The sequence below is a fragment of the Ylistrum balloti genome, unplaced genomic scaffold, assembly GCF_031769215.1.
Source record: "Ylistrum balloti isolate Yb309-2 unplaced genomic scaffold, AGI_CSIRO_Ybal_v1 Utg371210, whole genome shotgun sequence".
Taxonomy (NCBI): domain Eukaryota; kingdom Metazoa; phylum Mollusca; class Bivalvia; order Pectinida; family Pectinidae; genus Ylistrum; species Ylistrum balloti.
Window position 1 is genome coordinate 149,973 of NW_026782657.1, and position 25,140 is coordinate 175,112.

At 39.0% G+C, this 25,140-nt stretch overlaps 2 protein-coding genes across 3 annotated transcripts; both read right to left on the reverse strand.

The window, feature by feature from the left end:
* Positions 1-600: 600 nt before the first annotated feature.
* Positions 601-10,216, reverse strand: LOC132561442 (sarcoplasmic calcium-binding proteins II, V, VI, and VII-like). 2 transcript variants are annotated; one of them, XM_060226171.1, is made up of 6 exons: positions 9,986-10,216; positions 8,560-8,625; positions 7,293-7,345; positions 3,321-3,432; positions 2,800-3,041; positions 601-2,111 (listed from the first exon to the last, which is right to left on the reverse strand). In XM_060226171.1, exons 1-6 carry the CDS (start codon positions 10,008-10,010, stop codon positions 1,878-1,880), a joined length of 732 nt encoding a protein of 243 aa, XP_060082154.1. In that variant the 5' UTR covers positions 10,011-10,216; the 3' UTR covers positions 601-1,877. The 2 variants fall into 2 exon arrangements, with proteins under 2 accessions (XP_060082154.1, XP_060082153.1); XM_060226170.1 differs by lacking the exon at positions 9,986-10,216 and adding an exon at positions 9,842-9,921.
* A 3,246-nt stretch (positions 10,217-13,462) lies between these two features.
* On the reverse strand, positions 13,463-23,759 carry LOC132561437 (uncharacterized). The gene is made up of 5 exons (XM_060226166.1): positions 23,435-23,759; positions 20,654-20,706; positions 20,450-20,561; positions 14,929-15,170; positions 13,463-13,986 (listed from the first exon to the last, which is right to left on the reverse strand). Exons 1-5 carry the CDS (start codon positions 23,757-23,759, stop codon positions 13,747-13,749), a joined length of 972 nt encoding a protein of 323 aa, XP_060082149.1. The 3' UTR covers positions 13,463-13,746.
* Positions 23,760-25,140: the final 1,381 nt, after the last annotated feature.

Sequence of the window (25,140 nt, forward strand, 5' to 3'; positions counted from 1 at the left end):
TTACAGACGGATGGACGGACGGACCACGGACCACGGACGGCGGGGCGATTTGAATACCCCACCATCTGATGATGGTGGGCTAATAAAACACGGAGACGACTTTAATCCTGCCCGCGCGAGTCTAATTATTGTGAAATCCTTCAGGTTCACAGAACCAGTTACGGTGTGCAAGCCGCCTCTGTGACTGAACCGTTTCCTAATCTAAATCCTCCGAGATATTTTTGACATAAGACTGCATACTAAGTTTCATCAACATAGGTTAATATTTTCTCAAACTCTCGTGTTCACAAGATCCGTGTTAATAACACTGCGAAGGGACATAACTCTTATATAACCGGAAGTCATTCGGAAGGATGTGTTTAACAAGGTAAAATGTCAAATCTAAGATATAGTAATGGCTGTAAATTTCATAGTCGTTCTAAATCACGTTGTTATCGAGGACGAAAGAGATACTGAAGAAGGATATTTTGATAGAGAGGTAAATAGTTCTTGGACGTCGCGGAAATTTGAACCATAACTTTTAAAAAAATGTTTTCCCGCCACATTCGTGCCCTGTAACAAATATGTAGGTAAGTAAAAATAACTCCGAATAAGAAGGTATCAGATATAATCAACATTTTTATTTCTATTTTTATATAAAAGATTCATGACAAAACAAATCAACGTTTCTTCATTATTTATAACATTTAAGGTACATTGTGAAACAAACTTTTTTCAGCATCGTGGAACAATTTCTGCATATATCAATGATTTTCGACAACGTTTTGGAGGAATAAGGTTAAACTGAGCTGCAGAGAACACAATCATTTGTGTAGTAATACGTCTGTAAAAATTATATTATGCAGAACAATACTATAACAATTTTGTGATGTGAACATCACAACTAAGGTAAATATAACACAAAGTGTCAGCAATGAAAATGTTACCGAAAAACTCAATGATCTTTAAGCTTTATTAATTCATCAATCATGGGACGGGAGGCACAATATAAATGGTCTCTCCCTACCCCCTCTCTCCCCTTACACAGTATATACAATATACATTACCGATATACATCCCATAACCAATGTATGACATTTAATACGACTTCGTGATAATGAAGGTGTGTCAGGATGTTTGTTAATCAGGTAAGACTAATACCGACCACTTCAGGCCCCAGAGGTCAATGGAAACACAAAGATATTCCATTCAAAGTTATCAATTTGTTTTCAAAAAATCGACGGCTGTTAAATGATATAGAATGTTCCGACTTGCCCAGTTTGCACTCTGATCAAGCTTTGGGCAGCTAGGGCCTATGGTAGGAGTGAGGATAGCTTTGTCATAACATATTTTCAACTGACAAAATGGATATGAATTTACGATATGCGTTCATTTTTTTTAAAATATCAATGCCCAAGTGTTCAGCTATTGATATACGTCAACTTCTTCGTATCTTCATTTTCTTAAATAATTTGAATAAAAGATGGCATGCCTTCCGTATTATTTATGATTTCTTTCACCTTCCATACATATTTAACAGTAGTTCATGGCATTGTGTATCGTTAATGTAAAACATTCTAAAGTCACACTTTAAAAATATAGAAACTTATTAATTATCCCCAACATTAATGTAACCTAGGCACATTATTGGTCAAAAGAATTATTGATGGATATACAATTTCATTGTTCATAAATGATTGTTGATGAAATGAGTGTATGTCGGGGTCGAATCCAACTGGAATTGACACGAAATTAGTTAATTGAGTAACATACAAGCACACACATCACCCTACCATTTCTGCCTGTTATCAACGACGTAAACTCTCCGTAGGGGAATGATTAGGTACTAAATCAATCCTGTTATGTACATTTAACTGTAACTTCCGGTATTACTCTTTCTAGACCGTGCGCAGTGGAGTTCTGATTGCGTCACTTGATCTGCGCGGGAACTTTGTAGCGACTGCAGTGACAGCGTCTTCTTTTGGTGGACCGGAAATAAGACTAGACTGGTCGTCAGCAGAATGCTCGAAGCAGCCGAAGATGTATCGGCCTGGCCCGTATTTTGTTCGTCCCAACAGGAAGTTGGCAAAGATTTGCTCGTATCCCTCTAAAGTCAGCGGATAACGTCCATGCTGTAACACATCAATTCATACTGATGATAAGATAGAAAACAAATATAGTTTTACGGTTCAGAAAATACACATATCCTCGACACTGTTCTTCTTTGACCTCTTTGGATTTCCTCAGTCGCCTCCAAGGCTTCATAATTCAGCCCTACCATCCTTGTCACTAACGAGTTCTAGAAGGATGCAGCAGCTGTATGGTACAGTTAAATTTAATATTTAGCTAAACAGCATCTAATTCTAAATTTGCGATAAAATATGCTATTCGCTTGTGTGTGTCTTATATACAACCAATACACTGCTGCCACATGCTATTCTTTCATCATAGTTATCAGTCTTATTAACGTTTTTAATGTTTTTTTTTTAAATTAAAATGGATATGAAGTGTATATCGACCTAATTCAGATATCAAGGAGTTTTTGTCACGTGACTTGCTTAAATCTTAACAGGTATTTAATACATACAAATATAAGTCACCGTAGTTATAGAGAAAAGCATAGTCATGATATCAGAAGAAAAACTCAGCAGTTTTACTTTTAAAATTTCAGTGAAATCTTAATAATATAAACTATCAAAAAAGCGTAGTCCACAAAATTGCCCGGATTTTCAGCTGTTTACTCATTCAAGAGTTTATTAGTTGGACGTAATAAAGTTTATAAGATAAATCCTGGTACGAATAAAAACCTGATCTACTCACGTCTGTCATCTCGTTGAATGCTCTGTTGGCCAGTCCGCCGGCTTCGTCTGCTGGTATCTTTACAAACGACTCATAAAACTCCCGGATTTCTAGCGCATCCAAATGACCATCTTCTTTCGTATCCATGACCCGGAACAGTGACCTCGGTAATAGCCGGAGCCATATTGGGAAATTATGCATTCCCATACATCCGGGTATCATATGTTCCCATAACGACATCCAAGCATCAACACCAATCAATTCTGAAAATCGAATTACACAGATGTCTAATTAACATATTCGGCAGCTTCTGTCAGGACAAAGACAAATACTTACCACGGTATAACATTGATAACGTGTAACATGACCGATGTGAGTTGTGCATTACCAGGCGGACGGTGCATGAAAATTATGACTCTAATGTTAACAAAGTTAGGTTACCTCCCCTTACCGTTTTCTCGGAGAACAGAGAAATCCCTCGATTTTACATCTTCATATATACATTTACGGTAGGCCTGCTAAGATGCAGGAGATGTATCTACCTGAGTTGATGTCAGTTTTTTCGTGCAAAACCTCGAAGAATGTAGAATGCACTTCATAGAGTTCTACAGCCGCCGCCGACCGCTCCTCCCATCCAGTATACTCTATTATTTTCTGTAAGGAATGAAACAATTTGAGTCGTATGTTGATAAAACAGAAATAATTTTTATTGTGTATTACTCATGGACGATTCATGGATATTGGTGAACTTATCTTATACGTCACAACTTTGTGTACGTTACTGAAAAGTATTACAGTGAATATTACTTATAAATGTCATGTCTTTAGTGTACGTTACTCATAAACGTCATGTCTTTAGCGTTTGTTACTTATAAACGTCATGTCTTTAGCGTTTGTTACTTATAAACGTCATGTGTTTAGCGTTTGTTACTTATAAACGTCATGTGTTTAGCGTTTGTTACTTATAAACGTCATGTGTTTAGCGTTTGTTACTTATAAACGTCATGTCTTAAGTGTATGTTACTTATAAACGTCATGTCTTTAGCGTTTGTTACTTATAAACGTCATGTGTTTAGTGTTTGTTACTTATAAACGTCATGACTTTAGTGTACATTACTTATAAACATCACGTCTTTTAGTTGATGTTAATCTTAAATGTCTTGTATTTATATCACCACATTGTTTAATGGTAGGAAATAACATTGATGTACACGACTGATATAAAAGATTTCTATCGTGTCCTAGACTTTTAGACATTTAGAGACCTCACCATTATACCTAAAATGACCCGAAGGGATTTGTATGGATTTAATGACTTGTTATGATAAGGTCTGTGATTATTTTAGCCTCCACTTAAAACAAATGTCGGTCAAGCGATGGGCACATGTGTCCTAGACTCGGTTATAACCGGAACAAGGACGTTAAGCTCCAAAAAAGAAAGAAAAGACGATGGGCACAGTTCTATTTATCTACAGGAAGATATTGTCAACCAGAAAATCGATTAAGTAGACTTGGAACAGATTAAAAATGTAGTTATTCCAATAGAAAACGTTAAACTCAGGCTTCTAGTACAAACCACAGACAGAAACAATTGTCAAAAAGAAAATCACTTTTTGTTTTGTACCGAGCACCAAACGATTAAGAATTTTACTTATTGATAAGACTGGTAGGATAGTGTAAGCTACCAGCCAACATCGTACCTGTACATTGTACTAATAGGTCTCAATTCCCTTGTGTTTCATTAGGAATTCTACGACTCTTGTTTACACAGCTATAACCGACCTTCACCGGTATTTTTGTGTTGGTCAGTCGACACTCCGTCCAAGTCTGTTAAATAACACTGACCAGGTTAGTAGGTCACAGCCGTTGACGGCCTTTCACCAGCGAGTTTTAACAAATCCTTGTGTGTATATCCTCAAGTGTTTATGTGTAAACCATACACAACAAAGCCATTGCCTGTTACTGATTCAATATCGCTGTATCGAATTTTCATAAGATCAATTTTAAGTTCGGATTTTGTATTTTACTTGACTGTCTATATAACACGGGACTTTATGACAATTGTCTCTAAATGCGGGGTTTCTTTTCAGGAAAACTGTTTTCAATACTTTCAGAGGAAGAGGATTTTTAGAGGTAAAATTGACAGTAACTTCAAAATCAAAGTACTGAAAGTACTGAGAGGCTAAACGTATTCACAAATAACCGCTAAGCTATATTACTTTCACCATACTCATACACTTTGGAATGCAAAAATTACTAAAATAAGAGAACCAGAGGCTATTTTTCTTAATTTTAAGCGATTTTATATCTTCTTTAATTCTTCTTTCAAATTTGACGACAATAAATACATCAAAATAGGTAAAAAAAAAAAAAAAAAACCACAAAATACACACAACGATATATTTATCGTCAACAAGCCAAATGATAAATAACTCTATGGTGAAGTTGACTAAATAAAACCTTTGAAATACCCAAGATGATGCAATTACTATCCTATCAATATGAGGATTTAAACAAATCGAAAGGACTTTATACCTACTTCTTTATTTTGAATGTATTGCAAAGTAATAGTCCTTACTTATTATAATTATATTTGTAGTTGAGGAAAGTAGATAAGGTGTACACAGCATTTCAGATAGATAAAAGTGTAAGTAATTACACTAAATGACTATCTTCCTTGAAGTATCATGGTAAGACTTTTCTTCCAGTAATTATGTCTATAAAGACATAGATTTATGAGATTAAACCAGACTTCCCTATATATACAAAATTTACAATATTTTCAATATAGCTACTACTATTTCTGATCTCCAATGCATTAGATAATGTCACCACGACACGCTAAATGAATAAATATGTTATGGAAATATTTCGTTTTAGTTAATTGATAATTATAAACATGAATATTTTGGGTTTTTTTTACGCGCTTTGTTTGAAGGAATATTTTCATTTCAAGGAACTCTGATACACATTAACAAACATAGAGAAATCAGCACAATCAACCTTCATCAAATAAAACTAAAAGACAAAATATATAAGTTATAACAAAGTCAACATCACTTTTTATCTTCAAAAACTTGAAAAAGTGTCATGGCGGTGGGTGTGAAAGTCATGAAAGTGTCATATCGGCGGGTGTGCGCGTAGGACGAACAGTCCAAGTTTGTGACGTCTAATGAGATAAAATGATGTTATATATTAAGACGATCTTGCCACAACGACAAGGATTAAAACAAAATTGATGTTCTGTTTGTAAGTTTTGTTTGTTTATAAGTGCTGTAAGTTGATAATTCAAACCAAGCCACCAGACTAGCTTCTTATGGCGCCAACTCGCACGTACAGTGTTCTGTGCGCTTACGTCATGTCGAGAATTTCGTAAAATATATTGTTCAAAATTTATCAAACTAATTTTGGATGCTTTTAAAATAGCGATTTGAAAAGTCGCGGCATTATTTACGCAGAAAATTGCCGCTAGAGGGCTCTAACTCTTTTCGATATTTCAGCCAATGAGAAGGCAAGGATCGGTAAATTTTGTCTGAAAGGCCGTCGCAATAGGCTATGCGTACTGAGTACGTTTAGCCTAATTATATAAATGAAGAAAAATTGTAGTTCATTGAAAAATACCACCTGCTTTAAGATTTTGTTACAAACCGCACGGTGCGATTCCTATCACCGACTTCTTCACCGATAAACACGTTTTAATTGTGTTAACAATGATAGAATCATTTCTGCCTCATGTACAGAAATCAATTAACAGACAGACTGATGGTATTTATGGTTCTACTGGCGAAGTTTTAGGTCTTAGAAACTGATCATAATACTTCTTGTCGTGGTTTTAACTATTGTAGACATACAGATTGATTTAACCAACAGAATGTGATGTTAGTAGATCGGTAGATCCACAACCAAATAGTATTCAATACTTTGTGTATGATTTCCCTGATAGGGTTTATACATCTCACATATTTACATTCTGTCTGTACGGATTTATATATTCCTGGCTGAATGTCTCGTTCTACAATGATACAGAGATACCTGTGGATTATACAGATGGGGGATAGGAATACCCCAGTTTGTATGTAACCTCAGGTTCTGATCCCTTATGTGTGGTTCGACACTCCCTTCTCGTGTCGGTTTGTGTTTTAGCAATAGAAATGTCTTTACTGACGTGTGTGTTGTCATCTAGTCAGCCCTTTAACCTCGTTATATGTTATAGAATTCGCCTGGCCTCTGATACCCATCAGTGGCCATCAGCTACTACGGGAAGACCCGAACCTCAAAATGACTATAATTGTTCATGGGACGATAAACCCAGGAAACAAACAATGTTTTGTACAATCTTTCCAAACATCACTGTGTTGTTGTAGATTGTCTTCAGGACATAGCAGTGTAGAGGATGATTGCTGTTCCAGGCCTGCGAACTCCAACTGTCGACAGAAGCTGTTTATCTTTACCTGTATAAATCGACCTCAGAGGTACAACTTTATCCCTGGGTTTTTTGTTACTGTATAACCTACCTGGAATAAGAGAGTAAGGTCTTTTTTCATCAGGTACCCATCGCCATCGACATCTGTCATAAAATGAAACGAAATTTGATAAGATGCAGTTATTTCGAGTACTGGAGATCTCGAACTCCGTTAAGACCTCCCCATCAACTCGAATAGTTTGTAAGTTTACAAATTAAACCATGTAAAGTAAAAATGGATGGATGGATGGATGGATGGATGGACGGATGGAAAAATAAAACTGGATGGATGGATGGATGGACGGATGGATGGATGAATGGATGGATGGATGGAGGGATGGATGGAGGGAGAGATGGATGGACGGCTGGATTGATGGATGGATGGATGGATGGAAAAATAAAACTGGATAGATGGATGGATGGGCGGATGGATGGATGAATGGATGGATGGATGGCACGTGCAATTCTGGTTAATTAAAAGGTCAATTATGTAGAGTCCCTATATTAAAGTAATACATGTTATGATCGGACCAGGGACCTCTTGCATACTAGTGCAACACTCTACCGTTCGAGCATAGACAAGTTATCTCAAGCCCAGTAAAATGTTGAGGCTGTAGTATTTATAGAGTTATCTCCCCTTCACCTAACCCCGGGGAAAAGACGACCTCCCAGAGTTCGGAGCAAGACTTTGTATTTTTGTCAATAACTTCCCGTGTCCCTTCTTTGGCGCCATTGTAACAGATATATGTATAGTTGAGAGTCGAAAGCGGTCTACCGTACAGAGTGTCAGGGTCATTGTCAGTCCACTGACCATAGGCTGCACTGTCTGAAATTTGAGTTACACCACTGCTACTCATACTCCACTATAAATAGAACACACACACACACACAATACTTTAGTCCTGTCCTATACACAGCCACATGTTTTGTACCACAGCTTTTCATCAACCCCGACTCTCAGTGTTATTGTTCGCATATCCACATCGCGGACCACAATGTGTAGCATTCCATATATATATATCGCGGACCACAATGTGTAGCATTCCATATATATCTATATATATAAATTTGTATTCTCGTTGTTACTTTCTCGTTACAAAATTGATCTGTTTTAAGATTCATTGGTCCTCGACCACTAAGGATATTGTTCTCCAAACTCTCGACTTTGTGTTTTTATTTACACACTTAGGGGTCAAAAGTTCAGCCGAACCGCTACAGTAATATAACTAGCTTGTTTACAGTAGATTTATTTTCCTGTTGTTTACAACTGATTACGTCGGCAATTTTATCAGATAAATACCATGTCTACCCATACTTACCAAAAAATTTGAAGTAGTACTCAAGCTTTTCCCTTTGGAACGGTGATAACACAGCCGTGCCTCTCTCTGTAAACAACAATCAGTATGTTACCCAGTACTCTGTTACCCAGTACTCTGTTATTGATTTATAAGTAATTCTGTACTTACGTTTCCGTCTGTCTTCTCAGACCCCAGTGATAGGGTTACAGATGTTGTTTTTTTTTACTTTTTTTTAATGTGAAAGATTGACTTTTAACCTATAGCTGGAATGAGCGACATTCATGATAAGTAATTTGATTGACGGACAACACGCGATAAGACACAGAAGACAGATAGCTTATTGGTAAAGATAGTTATGTAACATAATGCAAATTATACAGAGAAATTACAGACACAGCACGTAAGTGCTTAACACAAATCTAGTAAGGAATCCCAATCAGAATTAAGTAGTGTACTCAGTGGCTAATGCCTGGTGTCGCCAGTGTGGAATTATATATTTAAAAGTAGAGAAATTCGAAAATATTGAGCAGCTGTCCTGGTTTCTGAGGACAGCATGGAAAATAACAACAAGAACTACAACAACAGCGAAATATAGTGTTTGAAAATAAATAAAAAATAAAAAAAGAAATTGTAAGGCTGACACAATTATAATCAATGACGACTGCAAGGAAAAACACAGAACATGTTTACTACAACACAGAAAACAACACAGGAAGCAACATGTTTACTACAACACAGAAAACAACACAGGAAGCAACATGTTTACTACAACACAGAAAACAACACAGAAAGCAACATGTTTACTACAACACAGAAAGCAACATGTTTACTACAACACAGAAAACAACATGTTTACTACAACACAGAAAGCAACATGTTTACTACAACACAGAAAGCAACATGTTTACTACAACACAGAAAGCAACATGTTTACTACAACACAGAAAGCAACATGTTTACTACAACACAGAAAACAACACAGAAAGCAACATGTTTACTACAACACAGAAAGCAACATGTTTACTACAACACAGAAAACAACATGTTTACTACAACACAGAAAACAACACAGAAAGCATCATGTTTACTACAACACAGAAAGCATCATGTTTACTACAACACAGAAAACAACATGTTTACTACAACATAGAAAGCAACATATTTACTACAACACAGCGAGTGAAAATGACTACATTTTAAACATCTATTAAAATAATTCATAATAAGCAATGCTAATTACATGCCTGAATTTAAATCTTACAAACCACTGTTCGTTAGTTTACACGCGTGTGTCCATACCAACCTTGTTGTAGATTTCGGACTGTTAGTAAACACAAAACAAACATGTACCAGAAAGCGAATTGGCCATTACCACTGCAGACAGTTACACCGTCAACGACCACAGCACGAACTACAGTGAAACATGTTTTATTTATGAATTACTTACGTACAACTGGAGTTCCAATTAGCATAATGTCGTTTTTTGCACTGTATAGGAATCCTACGTTCTGTTTCACTCCTGGTCAAGGACTGGTCAGCGCCTTGCTCGGAGGTGTTGTTTGTAAGTTATGTCCGTGACCTGCTTATCTGTATTGATTGACGGACCGGCACTAAACGTCCACGTCCTTGAGGTAGCCGAGCTCGGGACAAAAAATAACGTAGTAGGACGTCTGTACAGTGTACAATCAGAACACGTTAGCATGTCATACCTCGTCTATAGACAACAGGATTATGTAACAAGGGTATTACGTGATCTAAACATGCGATACTGATTAATGAAAACAATAGCCTTTAACGACCTAGTAATAAGTGAGTTAATTATTTGAAATGTAGGAGAATATTGATTAGAAATCTGTATTATGGAATTAACGCCAGATAATGATCGCCTAACCAGAACAGCTTCAGGACAATAACATGTATAAAACCCATAAGATCAGGTGTTCCGGAAGAGTAAACGTCTTCTGCTTCATCGACGACATCCGCTACATAAATTGCGGTCAATCCAAATAAGTAATGCCAGGTTCTTAAGAAAAAGAACAGGGTTTACAACAACGGAACAAATAGACAAACTAAAGAGCATTAAACACGTCCAACTTCAAATCACAAAAAGAAAAGAAAATATTTCCCAATAAGACGACCATAAATTTCCCAATAATGTTCATCAACGTAATTGACAAGATCTCGTTTTGAGTTCTTCTATTTTCTTGTACTATATTAATTATACTGGTGGTAACGAGGTCATAGTGGTAGGCCATATTCGCATTTCAGAATAAAAAGTGGAGACAGCTACCCGGTACATAGTAGGACTGACCAAAAAGTGGAGACAGCTACCCGGTACATAGGACTGAACAAAAAGTGGAGACAGCTACCCGGTACATAGTAGGACTGACCAAAAAGTGGAGACAGCTACCCGGTACATAGTAGGACTGACCAAAAAGTGGAGACAGCTACCCGGTACATAGTAGGACTGACCAAAAAGTGGAGACAGCTACCCGGTACATAGTAGGACTGACCAAAAAGTGGAGACAGCTACCCGGTACATAGTAGGACTGACCAAAAATTGGAGACAGCTACCCGGTACATAGAAGGACTGACCAAAATGTGGAGACAGCTACCCGGTACATAGAAGGACTGACCAAAAGGTGGAGACAGCTACCCGGTACATAGTAGGACTGACCAAAAAATGGAGACAGCTACCCGGTACATAGTAGGACTGACCAAAAAGTGGAGACAGCTACCCGGTACATAGTAGGACTGACCAAAAATTGGAGACAGCTACCCGGTACATAGGACTGACCAAAAGGTGGAGACAGCTACCCGGTACATAGGACTGACCAAAAAGTGGAGACAGCTACCCGGTACATAGTAGGACTGACCAAAAATTGGAGACAGCTACCCGGTACATAGTAGGACTGACCAAAAAGTGGAGACAGCTACCCGGTACATAGGACTGACCAAAAAGTGTAGACAGCTACCCGGTACATAGTAGGACTGACCAAAAAGTGTAGACAGCTACCCGGTACATAGTAGGACTGACCAAAAAATGGAGACAGCTACCCGGTACATAGGACTGACCAAAAAGTGGAGACAGCTACCCGCTACCCTCCCTCTACCCGTCATTTTTTATGTTCCAGTGTATCTGTCAGTATAGGATTTTTTCATTGTTTTTATTATTGTTTTTATTTTGGGTTTATTTTTTGTTGTTTTATTTCTCAGTTCTTAAAGAATTATCATGGAACGGTTTTACACAGAGTATTAAAGGTTTTTGTTCTATCACTTCCAATGTGTTTCGCGTCTGGTGAAAAAGAGTGGTGTCATGAAAATCATCGTTTTGATCCTCAAAATTAAAATTAGGATTGAAACCCAACCATTGTATATTGTCACGTCGTGCTTTCTGTTTTGTTCAATTGTTTGTCAAAATAACTGACACAAATTTCCTGGGGATAGTTTATAGTTTATTACAAAATGATATCAGACTTAACAAGATGATAACAACCCAGACCTCTTCATCGGTCACGTGGTACTTAGAACGAGGTAATGAAACACTACTGTAAATTCGTTTTTGACGCTGAATATCAAAGAACACATTATTGCAAATTCTGCAAATTAACAAATTTTCGCGGTGGATTTATTTTCGTTAAATTTGTAGGCATTCTTAATAATGCAAATGTCCACGACTCTATGGACCACTAACATAAATATAAAGACAGATTTCTCGAGAACTATCTATCCTCGAACTTGAAATGCACGAGATTTGAACACCAAATATACAATTTTACAGTATAGCGTGTACTGCACCTGTACACTTGATTTCATCAGGATGAACAATTTCCTCATCAACCAGGATCACAACAGAACATCATCGGTTTTCACATTTCCACATGTTGAATGGAAAGAGCCACATCTTGTCATTTTAAAACTTCCAACTTTTTTCAAGTCACATTTATAAACTACATTAAGATTTCCAGCTGAGATATTTTCTAGACTAACTTGTGACAATATTTGACAACATTGTGAACCGACTGATCACAATGGGACAACACAACAAAATTCTAGTACATAGGTCTACAACATATGTATCTCATTCTAGACCTAACCATACTGTGTATTTTCTAAAATGGATTTGGAGCAAGATTGACGAGGGTAATCCTTAAGATATATGAGTATGTAATGAAATATGACTACAATCTATGTGATTTCCCTTACCAAGATATAAATTGTATTATACCAATAACGATATAGATTGATTTCTCGTCAAATGTGAAAAAGAAAAGTCAGTAAAGTCTTAATCAGTGATATTCTGTATAAGACACGTAGTCAGTACAGTGTTAATCAGTGATATTCTGTATAAGACACGTAGTCAGTACAGTGTTAATCAGTGATATTCTGTATAAGACACGTAGACAGTACAGTGTTAATCAGTGATATTCTGTATAAGACACGTAGTCAGTACAGTGTTAATCAGTGATATTCTGTATAAGACACGTAGTCAGTACAGTGTTAATCAGTGATATTCTGTATAAGACACGTAGTCAGTAAAGTGTTAATCAGTGATATTCTGTATAAGACACGTAGTCAGTACAGTGTTAATCAGTGATATTCTGTATAAGACACGTAGTCAGTACAGTGTTAATCAGTGATATTCTGTATAAGACACGTAGTCAGTAAAGTGTTAATCAGTGATATTCTGTATAAGACACGTAGTCAGTACAGTGTTAATCAGTGATATTCTGTATAAGACACGTAGTCAGTACAGTGTTAATCAGTGATATTCTGTATAAGACACGTAGTCAGTACAGTGTTAATCAGTGATATTCTGTATAAGACACGTAGTCAGTACAGTGTTAATCAGTGATATTCTGTATAAGACACGTAGTCAGTACAGTGTTAATCAGTGATATTCTGTATAAGACACGTAGTCAGTACAGTGTTAATCAGTGATATTCTGTATAAGACACGTAGTCAGTACAGTGTTAATCAGTGATATTCTGTATAAGACACGTAGTCAGTAAAGTGTTAATCAGTGATATTCTGTATAAGACACGTAGTCAGTACAGTGTTAATCAGTATATAGGTATCTGTGTTAGAGATTTGTTTTTATAAGACACGTATTTCCTGTTGTTCTTTATTCTCGAAATTAATGTTGATAGTTAAATGCTGCCTTGTCATTCTCTCAATGACAATGTAGATATCACGTGACTTTCAGTACTATTCCCTCCGGAAAGTTCGCATCGGAGTTCTAATGGCATGCGGGATTCTAACGGGAATTTTCGGTGTGACTTCAATTATGGCGTCGTCTTTCGGTGGCCCAGAAATAAGAGTATACCCTTTAGCAGAATGCTTGAAACAACCAAATATATGTCGACCTGGCCCGTATTTTGTCCTTCCCAAAAGGAAATTGGCAAAAATTTGTTCATAACTTTCCAGTGTTAAGGGATACTGTCCAAACTGCAACACAACAAAATAGTTTTACTTTTGGGAAAAGACATAAGGTTTAAAATACTCTTGACACTCTGTGGTTTGTGTCTAAATCGAATGTCACTGATATCTGATCAATATAGATATATATTGATTTAATGGAATGTAACAACAAATGGCATGCGGGATTCTAACGGGAATTTTCGGTGTGACTTCAATTATGGCGTCGTCTTTCGGTGGCCCAGAAATAACAAGAATGTAAAGCAGAAAACTTACCAAAATAACGTACACTGGTTTTAATTTGAACATTCCTTATTCAAAGGATAGGTCATGATGGCAAAAATTTGTATAGGTTTGCAGTCATTAAAAACACAAACTGCAACACAACAAAATAGTTTTACTTTTGGGAAAAGACATCACACACACACACACACACACACACACACACACACACACACACACACACACACACACACACACACACACACACACACACACACACACACATATATAAACTCTAACATACATGCACGCGCACACACGTAACCTATTACACACACACACACACACACACACACTCACACTGGTTTTCACACCCACACCCACACACACACAGGCACACTCACACATATAGGTTTGCGGTCACACACACACACACACACACACACACACACACACACACACACACACACACACACACACACACACACACACACACACTCACTCACACTCACACCCACACACACACACACACACACACTCACTCACACTCACACCCACACCCACACCCACACCCACACACACACACGCACACTCACACATATACGCACCCTCACATCACACACACAAGCACGCACGCACACAAAATTGAAATTTCAGTCTTGCGTGAAATTTGGAATAAAAATTGAAAGAATAGCATGCAAGTGGGTATGCATGGTCACTTCATAGAACCGGAAATGGGTTAGAACTCACATCTGTCATTTCGTTGAATGCCTGTTCTGCCAGATCACCAGCTTCCTGTGGAGGAATCTTCACAAACGACTCGTAAAACTTCCGGATCTCTTCAGTGTACAGATACCCGTCATCATTTGTGTCCATCACCCGGAACAGTGACTTCGGAAGTAGGCGGAGCCAGATAGGGAAATTATGCATTCCCATACATCCGGGTAGCATATGCTCCCATAGCGCCATCCAATCACTGAGCTCAATTCGGTCTAAATTAGATTAGAGAAAAAAATAATGATCAGTGAACATTTTCATTTTGGCCAAGTATTCATGTAGTTCCTTGAAAGTGTAATAATTTTTACCTTTCGTTTCCTTTCGCGACGAAAGGTCAACCATTGTCTTGTTCTTCATACATGTAACAAAGTATTCTCAAAGTGTATACGTCACCAAGTTTCTACCCTTAAAGAGTATACGTTACCAAGTTTGTATTCTAAAAGTGTATACGTCACCAAGTTTATACCCTTAAAGTGTATACGTTACCAAGTTTGTATTCTAAAAGTGTATACGTCACCAAGTTTGTATTCTCAAAGTGTATACGTCACCAAGTTTATACCCTTAAAGTGTATACGTTACCAAGTTTGTATTCTAAAAGTGAATACGTCACAAAGTTTATACCCTTAAAGTGTATACGTTACCAAGTTTGTATTCTAAAAGTGTATACGTCACCAAGTTTGTATTCTAAAAGTGTATACGTCACCATGTTTGTATTCTCAAAGTGTATACGTCACCAAGTTTGTATTCTCAAAGTGTATACGTCACCAAGTTTGTATTACAGCGAATACGTCATCAATTATGTGTTATTAAACTATGAATTTTAATGCACATCAGTGCACTTCTTAACAACCATTAAAAGATGCCAAAAGGCCATATACAGTCACGTGTAACGTGTCTATAACATCTAAAACACGTGTCGTCTATATCATCTAACACACGTGTGTTCTATAACATATAAAACATGTGTGGTCTATAACATCTAACACACGTGAGGTCTATAACATCTAACACACGTGAGGTCTATAACATCTTACAAAAATGTGACCTATAACATCTAACACGCGTGTGGTGTATAACATCTAACACACGTGTGGTCTATAACATCTAACACACGTGTAGTATATAACATCTAATACACGTGTGGTATATAACATCTAACACACGTGTGGTCTATAACATCTAACACACGTGTGGTCTATACCATCTTACACACGTGTGGTCTATATCATCCTACACCCGCGTGGTCTATAACATCTAACACACGCGTGTTCTATATCAAAATCCGGGTCTGATTAACCGCAATAAAGTGTCATCACGATGAATTATAACTTACGTAAAACACACAAGTAGCAGTACAACACGATTTACAATATCAGTCTTCAGGATTTCTTTACAGACTGGGGTGTCGACAGCTGAACATTTTTTTCTTCAAACTATTAAAGTACACAGTGTAATGAAAATAACACTGGAGTCAGTTTTGCTTATGAAATGTACGTGATTTGTAACAAAACCATGTACATTTCACTATTGTAAGTTGTAAATGATATACTGCTTCTGTGATTCGACTATGCTCAGTGTATCTGGAGGTTTAACCAGGGAATTAAATTATATACAATATACAATACAAATTTGTTTATTAAAGTGTCATATATCACAATTACATCATATGTAAAGTACACAATATAAAACCATAGTGCCAAAAGGCCATCAATACATTAAACACAGGTAAATCCAATATCATGAACTAGACATTGTCTAAAACACGTAATACCTACCCCTTATGATAGTTTCATAAGAAATATACACACGTGTGTTGAAAGCAACTTTCATCAAAATCCAATGAAAATACAGAACAGATATATGAGGTCTATAACATCAGGGTAACACACGTGAGGTTATAACAAGTATCATCTTAAAGAAACAAATGTGACCTATTCTAACATCTCAGCCAATCAGATTGCAGCAGTAAATGGTGTTCGGCAAACATCGAACACACGTGTACCAAGTATCATAAGCAAGTTTCATCGAAACACACGTGTAGATATATAGACATGTAAAACATTCAGCCAATCAGATTGCAGCAGCCTCATTAAATATGCGCGGAATTTGGCAAACACACACGTTATGTACCAAGTATCATAACATGTTTCATCGAAATCCCATCATTACACACGCTTCTCAAGATATCGCGCGGAAAGCGAAACCGACAGACATGTAAAACATTCAGCCAATCAGATTGCAGCAGCCTCATTAAATATGCGCGGAATTTGGCGAACATCGAACCGAGGGACTTATGTACCAAGTATAAAGTGTCGAAATCACGATCATTTATTAAGATATCGTGCGGAAAGCAAAAACACACAAGTACAGACGGACAGACGGACAGACGGACAAATATAGGGCACCCGCATCGCTGCGGGGATTTACTTATCACAGATCGTAATCTAGAGAACAGGTGATTGGGACAGCCCCTACCTAACAAGCTCTCTTTATATCGAAATATATAAATTATAATATATATTGTATACTAAAATAGGTCATCCATACTGTAGCTACATGTTATATATGAAATAATAAAACAATACACATGGCAAAAATTATTTATGATACATCCATCAGTAGTGAAATTTGGCATTCCAAGGGTTGAGAATGTAGGTTTTTGTAACAAAACGCTACCTACAATAATTAATTATAATTAATAATAGATAATCAATCGATATAAAAAAGTTTCTGATTTAAAAGAATCAATTAAAGCATATATTCTAAAAATGTAATCATACGTGATATTCAGCCAGAAATGGCTTACAAGACACTGTTAAAACATTGATTACTCACTTAAAGTGCTACGTCTCCGGAACATATTGTATAAATTATTAGCAAGTGGAATTTGTAATTCCCTGCAAGACATTATAAAATCAAATTTTTCTAAATAAATATATATATAACGTGTCAAAAAACTCTCCTGAATGAGGTCATAGCCGGCGCACGTGACAAAATATGTTGACGCAGGTGGAACCAAGCGAACAAGGCCACCATGTCACAATTACTGTAGGTAATGATCTCTGTTGCTAGTCATGATACTGGTCACGTGTCTTAGACAGTTGTACTCGCATATAGTATCGGGAATGACCATCAGTATTATACAGATAGTTAAAGAAAATATTAGTGTTACAAAAATCATATTTCAATTCATTTGTAAAAGATTTAACTTTACAATTCATCTATTTATAAGGAACATTTGATCAACGATCAAAATGGACAGAGAAATAGACTGTTGTTGTTTAAATCAGCTCTTCTCCTAGGCAGTATAGTAAATATTCCGGCTTACAATCCGGAGTTTTTACAACATAAATAATATATTATGACATATATATTAAGATATGTATGTTAAGAGAATATGGTAAGTTTTACTCGCCAGACATTACCAACAGCTTTCATTATTACATGTTTGGATCCGACACTCCACGCATTCATTATTTCTACAATGCTTTCATGTAGACACTGTGTCAGGAGAACGTACTGTTTTATTGAATGACGTTTGACCTTGTCTGCGTCACCGAAATACGTATGTGTTGATAACCCACGTGTATATGCATTTATTACAGATATCCGGCGACCGAGATTTTCTAACGAAATATGTAAAACACCAGTGCATTGCTGCTGTCAAAGTCACACAGGTGTTTGCACCTGTTTTATCATGGTCTGCAGAGTGTTTGACTTCTCACCTCTCCCATGTGTTACAGAACTTTGACGTTGGGTCGGTATCAACTTTCTATAATACTCTACAGCTTACATTTACGAGGCATGTTAACTTGTCTGCTACAATAATTAAGCAGAAGTCCATGCTATTTCCATTCATTAGTAAAGTAGAGTAATTTAACGACAATGATCGTGATCAGACAGAAAAAAAAACTTGCGGGTTAAAGTTCTGATAACACTTCATGTAGATAAACAGTATTACATAACAAATTGTGGCGTGATTTCAGGGATGTTCTGACAAACAAGTAACAACAAAGACATTTACTTTTACACAGAACAGGGTAACAAATCATTACAAAAAAAAATCTCATTAAAAAACTGAATAGAGATATTTAATTAGACACAAAATGTAACTCCTGCCTATTTAAAATTTCGTTATGTGATCAAACAGTGTACAGATAGACTTTCTGATTCTACTATAAACATTCATACAGGGACGGGTTAGAGAGTTATCATTACTATATAGGGACGGGTTAGAAAGTCATCATTACTATATAGGGACGTGTTAGTTATCATTACTATATAGGGACGTGTTAGTTATCATTACTATATAGGGACGGGTTAGAGAGTTATCATTACTATATAGGGACGGGTTAGTTATCATTACTATATAGGGACGGGTTAGTTATTATTACTATGTAGGGACGTGTTAGAAAGTCATCATTACTATATAGGGACGTGTTAGAGAGTTATCATTACTATATAGGGACGTGTTAGTTATAATTACTATATAGGGACGTGTTAGAGAGTTATCATTACTATATAGGGACGTGTTAGTTATCATTACTATATAGGGACGTGTTAGTTATCATTACTATATAGGGACGTGTTAGTTATCATTACTATATAGGGACGTGTTAGAGAGTTATCATTACTATATAGGGACGGGTTAGAGAGTTATCATTACTATATAGGGACGTGTTAGTTATCATTACTATATAGGGACGTGTTAGTTATCATTACTATATAGGGACGTGTTAGTTATCATTACTATATAGGGGCTTGTTAGAAAGTCATCATTACTATATAGGGACGGGAGAGTTATCATTACTATATAGTGACGTGTCAGAGAATTATTACTATATAGGGACGGGTTAGTTAGTTATCATTACTATATAGGGACGTGTTACAGAATTATCATTACTATATAGGGACGTGTTAGTTATCATTACTATATAGGGACTTGTTAGAGAATTATCATTACTATATAGGGACGTGTTAGTTATCATTACTATATAGGGGCTTGTTAGAAAGTCATCATTACTATATAGGGACGGGAGAGTTATAATTACTATATAGGGACGTGTTAGAGAGTTATCATTACTATATAGGGACGTGTTAGTTATCATTACTATATAGGGACGTGTTAGTTATCATTACTATATAGGGACGTGTTAGATCATTACTATATAGGGGCTTGTTAGAAAGTCATCATTACTATATAGGGACGGGAGAGTTATCATTACTATATAGTGACGTGTCAGAGAATTATTACTATATAGGGACGGGTTAGTTAGTTATCATTACTATATAGGGACGTGTTACAGAATTATCATTACTATATAGGGACGTGTTAGAGAGTTATCATTCCAATATAGTGACGTATCTAAGGTTTATAAAGCGCCAAAACTACGTGACATTACTTTCTTCTTATATAGCGTGTAACCATATTTTATAATACAATTCAGAATAACACAGAGTTAATGGGAGGCCATTTTGTAAGTTTTCAATATACCTTTCGTGGCGCCAGTTTTCTCATGAAGAACTTCGAAGAATGTCACATGGACCTCGTACAGTTCTGTGGCGGCCGGTGATGTCTCCTGCCAGCCCGTGTAGTCTATGACTTTCTGTCGTTAACAAGGCCAAACGCCGTAAAATCATCGGAATTATTCGATTATTATTTTGTTCGATCTAAATAATACAGATTTTCCGTACTTACCTTCATTAAGACGTGGAGGTCCTTCATCATCAGGTAACCATCCCCATCAGCATCTGTATCAGAATGAAGATATATCGGTGTCTTACTGCTCATTGGTTAATACCCAGGTAGAATAGTACAGAGGGAAAGTTTTCATGTCAAAGTTCGGTCCTAGAAAGTTCAAAGTTCACATCGAATTCAAAATCAAGAATAAGCAAGCGGGGATATGTTGTCATACAATTTTCTTTGTATTTCTCTTCAGTACTCAAGTTTTCTCTCACATTAAGATTCCCTGCGTGCTTCAGCTTGAAAATATCTCGAATATATTATTGTAACCAGTCTTGTGCAGAATATATGTGACCTTACAAACCAAACTTAGGTGTAGTTGGGCCTACATAAGAGACTTGAATCTTGCATCTATCTGGGCCAATAAAGAGAGATTTACAGAAAAAAAGTGATTTAGTATAACAATGTTGACTATAGACCTCTCCGAGATAAAACTCACGCATGCGTATAACGGGTTTGGTGGACGCGAGTTTGGTGGGGGGTGGGGGGAAAAGGGGGGGGGGGACAATTACCAAGATTGCGTCGCGCCAAGTTTCAACAGAGGTAATACCACTTTTTTGGTTGAATGCGCAACACACGTTATAATATCGTCTATCAGTAACCATGGTGTGATACAGGTTTTATTATACAATGTATTTTATAGAGTTTTGATAGGTCCGTAAGTACAGTCGGCTGTGTATGGTTTATCTAAATATAGAAACCCTTTGATGTCACATTTTTTCAATAAAATGGATTTTTTCACGCATCCACATCTCGTGTGAGAAAATTCAAAAGTAGAAAGTTGGCTTTTGATGACTCAGTGATTCAAAAACATCTAGATATATATTTTGTAGTATTAACACATTCTACTCGCCTAAGAAGTTACCTTGTTTTGTTATTTATTATTATCGGCACTCGACCTCTCCCTTCTCCCACTGTCTACAACACCAGACAACGGCATGACTGTAAAACCCGATCTGTCTCTCTCCCTTCTCCCACTGTCTACAACACCAGACCTTTCTACCCCATCTCTGTCTCTCTCCCTTCTCCCACTGTCTACAACACCAGACCTTTCTACCCCATCTCTGTCTCTCTCCCTTCTCCCACTGTCTACAACACCAGACCTGTCTCTCTCCCTTCTCCCACTGTCTACAACACCAGACCTGTCGACCCCATCTGTCTCTCTCCCTTCTCCCACTGTCTACAACACTAGACCTTTCTACCCCATCTCTGTCTCTCTCCCTTCTCCCACTGTCTACAACACCAGACCTGTACCCCATCTCTGTCTCTCTCCCTTCTCCCACTGTCTACAACACCAGACCTGTCGACCCCATCTGTCTCTCTCCCTTCTCCCACTGTCTACAACACCAGACCTGTAGACCCCATCTGTCTCTCTCCCTTCTCCCACTGTCTACAACACCAGACCTGTCAACCCCATCTCTGTCTCTCTCCCTTCTCCCACTGTCTACAACACCAGACCTTTCTACCCCATCTCTGTCTCTCTCCCTTCTCCCACTGTCTACAACACCAGACCTGTCAACCCCATCTGTCTCTCTCCCTTCTCCCACTGTCTACAACACCAGACCTGTCGACCCCATCTCTGTCTCTCTCCCTTCTCCCACTGTCTACAACACCAGACCTGTCAACCCCTTCTCTGTCTCTCTCCCTTCTCCCACTGTCTACAACACCAGACCTGTCGACCCCATCTGTCAACCCCATCTGTCTCTCTCCCTTCTCCCACTGTCTACAACACCAGACCTTTCTACCCGATCTCTGTCTCTCTCCCTTCCCCCACTGTCTACAACACCAGACCTGTCAACCCCATCTCTGTCTCTCTCCCTTCTCCCACTGTCTACAACACCAGACCTGTCGACCCCATCTCTGTCTCTCTCCCTTCTCCCACTGTCTACAACACCAGACCTGTCGACCCCATCTGTCTCTCTCCCTTCTCCCACTGTCTACAACACCAAACCTGTCAACCCCATCTGTCTCTCTCCCTTCTCCCACTGTCTACAACACCAGACCTGTCGACCCCATCTGTCTCTCTCCCTTCTCCCACTGTCTACAACACCAGACCTGTCGACCCCATCTCTGTCTCTCTCCCTTCTCCCACTGTCTACAACACCAGACCTTTCTACCCCATCTCTGTCTCTCTCCCTTCTCCCACTGTCTACAACACCAGACCTGTCAACCCCATCTCTGTCTCTCTCCCTTCTCCCACTGTCTACAACACCAGACCTGTCAACCCCATCTCTGTCTCTCTCCCATCTCCCACTGTCTCTCTGTCTCTCTCCCTTCTCCCACTGTCTACAACACCAGACCTGTCAACCCCATCTGTCTCTTTCCCTTCTCCCACTGTCTACAACACCAAACCTGTCTACCCCATCTCTGTCTCTCTCCCTTCTCCCACTGTCTACAACACCAGACCTGTCGACCCCATCTCTGTCTCTCTCCCTTCTCCCACTGTCTACAACACCAGACCTGTCGACCCCATCTCTGTCTCTCTCCCTTCTCCCACTGTCTACAACACCAGACCTGTCTACCCCATCTCTGTCTCTCTCCCTTCTCCCACTGTCTACAACACCAGACCTGTCGACCCCATCTCTGTCTCTCTCCCTTCTCCCACTGTCTACAACACCAGACCTTTCTACTCCATCTGTCTCTCTCCCTTCTCCCACTGTCTACAACACCAGACCTTTCTACCCCATCTCTGTCTCTCTCCCTTCTCCCACTGTCTACAACACCAGACCTTTCTACCCCATCTGTCTCTCTCCCTTCTCCCACTGTCTACAACACCAGACCTTTCTACCCCATCTCTGTCTCTCTCCCTTCTCCCACTGTCTACAACACCAAACCTGTCAACCCCATCTCTGTCTCTCTCCCTTCTCCCACTGTCTACAACACCAGACCTGTCGACCCCATCTCTGTCTCTCTCCCTTCTCCCACTGTCTACAACACCAGACCTGTCAACCCCATCTCTGTCTCTCTCCCTTCTCCCACTGTCTACAACACCAGACCTGTCAACCCCATCTCTGTCTCTCTCCCTTCTCCCACTGTCTACAACACCAGACCTCAACCCCATCTCTGTCTCTTCCCCACTGTCTCTGTCTCTCTCTCTCCCTTCTCCCACTGTCTACAACACCAGACCTGTCGACCCCATCTGTCTCTCTCCCTTCTCCCACTGTCTACAACACCAGACCTGTCGACCCCATCTCTGTCTCCCTCCCTTCTCCCACTGTCTACAACACCAGAGACCCCATCTCTGTCTCTCTCCCTTCTCCCACTGTCTACAACACCCACCCCATCTCTCTCTCTCCCTTCTCCCACTCTACAACACCAGACCTGTCATCTCTCTCTCTCCCTTCTCCCACTGTCTACAACACCAGACCTGTCGACCCCATCTGTCTCTCTCCCTTCTCCCACTGTCTACAACACCAGACCTGTCAACCCCATCTGTCTCTCTCCCTTCTCCCACTGTCTACAACACCAGACCTTTCTACCCCATCTCTGTCTCTCTCCCTTCTCCCACTGTCTACAACACCAGACCTGTCGACCCCATCTGTCTCTCTCCCTTCTCCCACTGTCTACAACACCAGACCTGTCGACCCCATCTCTGTCTCTCTCGCCCGTCTCCCACTGTCTACAACACCAGACCTGTCGACCCCATCTGTCTCTCTCCCTTCTCCCACTGTCTCCCACGTGTCGTCTGTCTCTCTCCCTTCTCCCACTGTCTACAACACCAGACCTGTCGACCCCATCTCTGTCTCTCTCCCTTCTCCCACTGTCTACAACACCAGACCTGTCGACCCCATCTCTGTCTCTCTCCCTTCTCCCACTGTCTACAACACCAGACCTGTCGACCCCATCTCTGTCTCTCTCCCTTCTCCCACTGTCTACAACACCAGACCTGTCTACCCCATCTGTCTCTCTCCCTTCTCCCACTGTCTACAACACCAGACCTGTCAACCCCATCTCTCTCTCTCTCAAATCACACACTCTAAAAAACACCACAACTCTACACCCCATCTGTCTCTCTCCCTTCTCCCACTGTCTACAACACCAGACCTGTACCCCATCTGTCTCTCTCTCTCTGTCTCTTTCTCCCATCTGTCTCTCAACTTCTTACCTGTCTACAACACCACCTGTCTCTCTGTTCCCACTGTCTACAACACCAGACCTGTCGACCCCATCTGTCTCTCTCCCTTCTCCCACTGTCTACAACACCAGACCTGTCGACCCCATCTCTGTCTCTCTCCCTTCTCCCACTGTCTACAACACCAGACCTTTCTACTCCATCTCTGTCTCTCTCCCTTCTCCCACTGTCTACAACACCAGACCTTTCTACTCCATCTGTCTCTCTCCCTTCTCCCACTGTCTACAACACCAGACCTTTGTACCCCATCTCTGTCTCTCTCCCTTATCCCACTGTCTAGCGACATTGAAATATGGCGAATCTTGAAGAC

What these genes read in the sequence shown, in the direction of transcription:
- LOC132561437 (XM_060226166.1), bottom strand. Translation starts at nt 23,759, where the DNA reads ATGGGGTTGAGGTCTGGTGTTGTAGACAGTGGGAGAAGGGAGAGAGAC. An exon ending in AAGGGAGAGAGACAGATGGG is followed by an intron (nt 20,707 to 23,434) that starts GTAGAAAGGTCT and finishes ATTCTGATACAG; the next exon opens with ATGCTGATGGGGATGGTTAC. An exon ending in ACCTCCACGTCTTAATGAAG is followed by an intron (nt 20,562 to 20,653) that starts GTAAGTACGGAA and finishes TGTTAACGACAG; the next exon opens with AAAGTCATAGACTACACGGG.
- LOC132561442 (XM_060226170.1), bottom strand. Translation starts at nt 9,884, where the DNA reads ATGTTTGTTTTGTGTTTACTAACAGTCCGAAATCTACAACAAG. An exon ending in GTACTACTTCAAATTTTTTG is followed by an intron (nt 7,346 to 8,559) that starts GTAAGTATGGGT and finishes ATTTTATGACAG; the next exon opens with ATGTCGATGGCGATGGGTAC. An exon ending in AAAAACTGACATCAACTCAG is followed by an intron (nt 3,042 to 3,320) that starts GTAGATACATCT and finishes TTCGATTTTCAG; the next exon opens with AATTGATTGGTGTTGATGCT.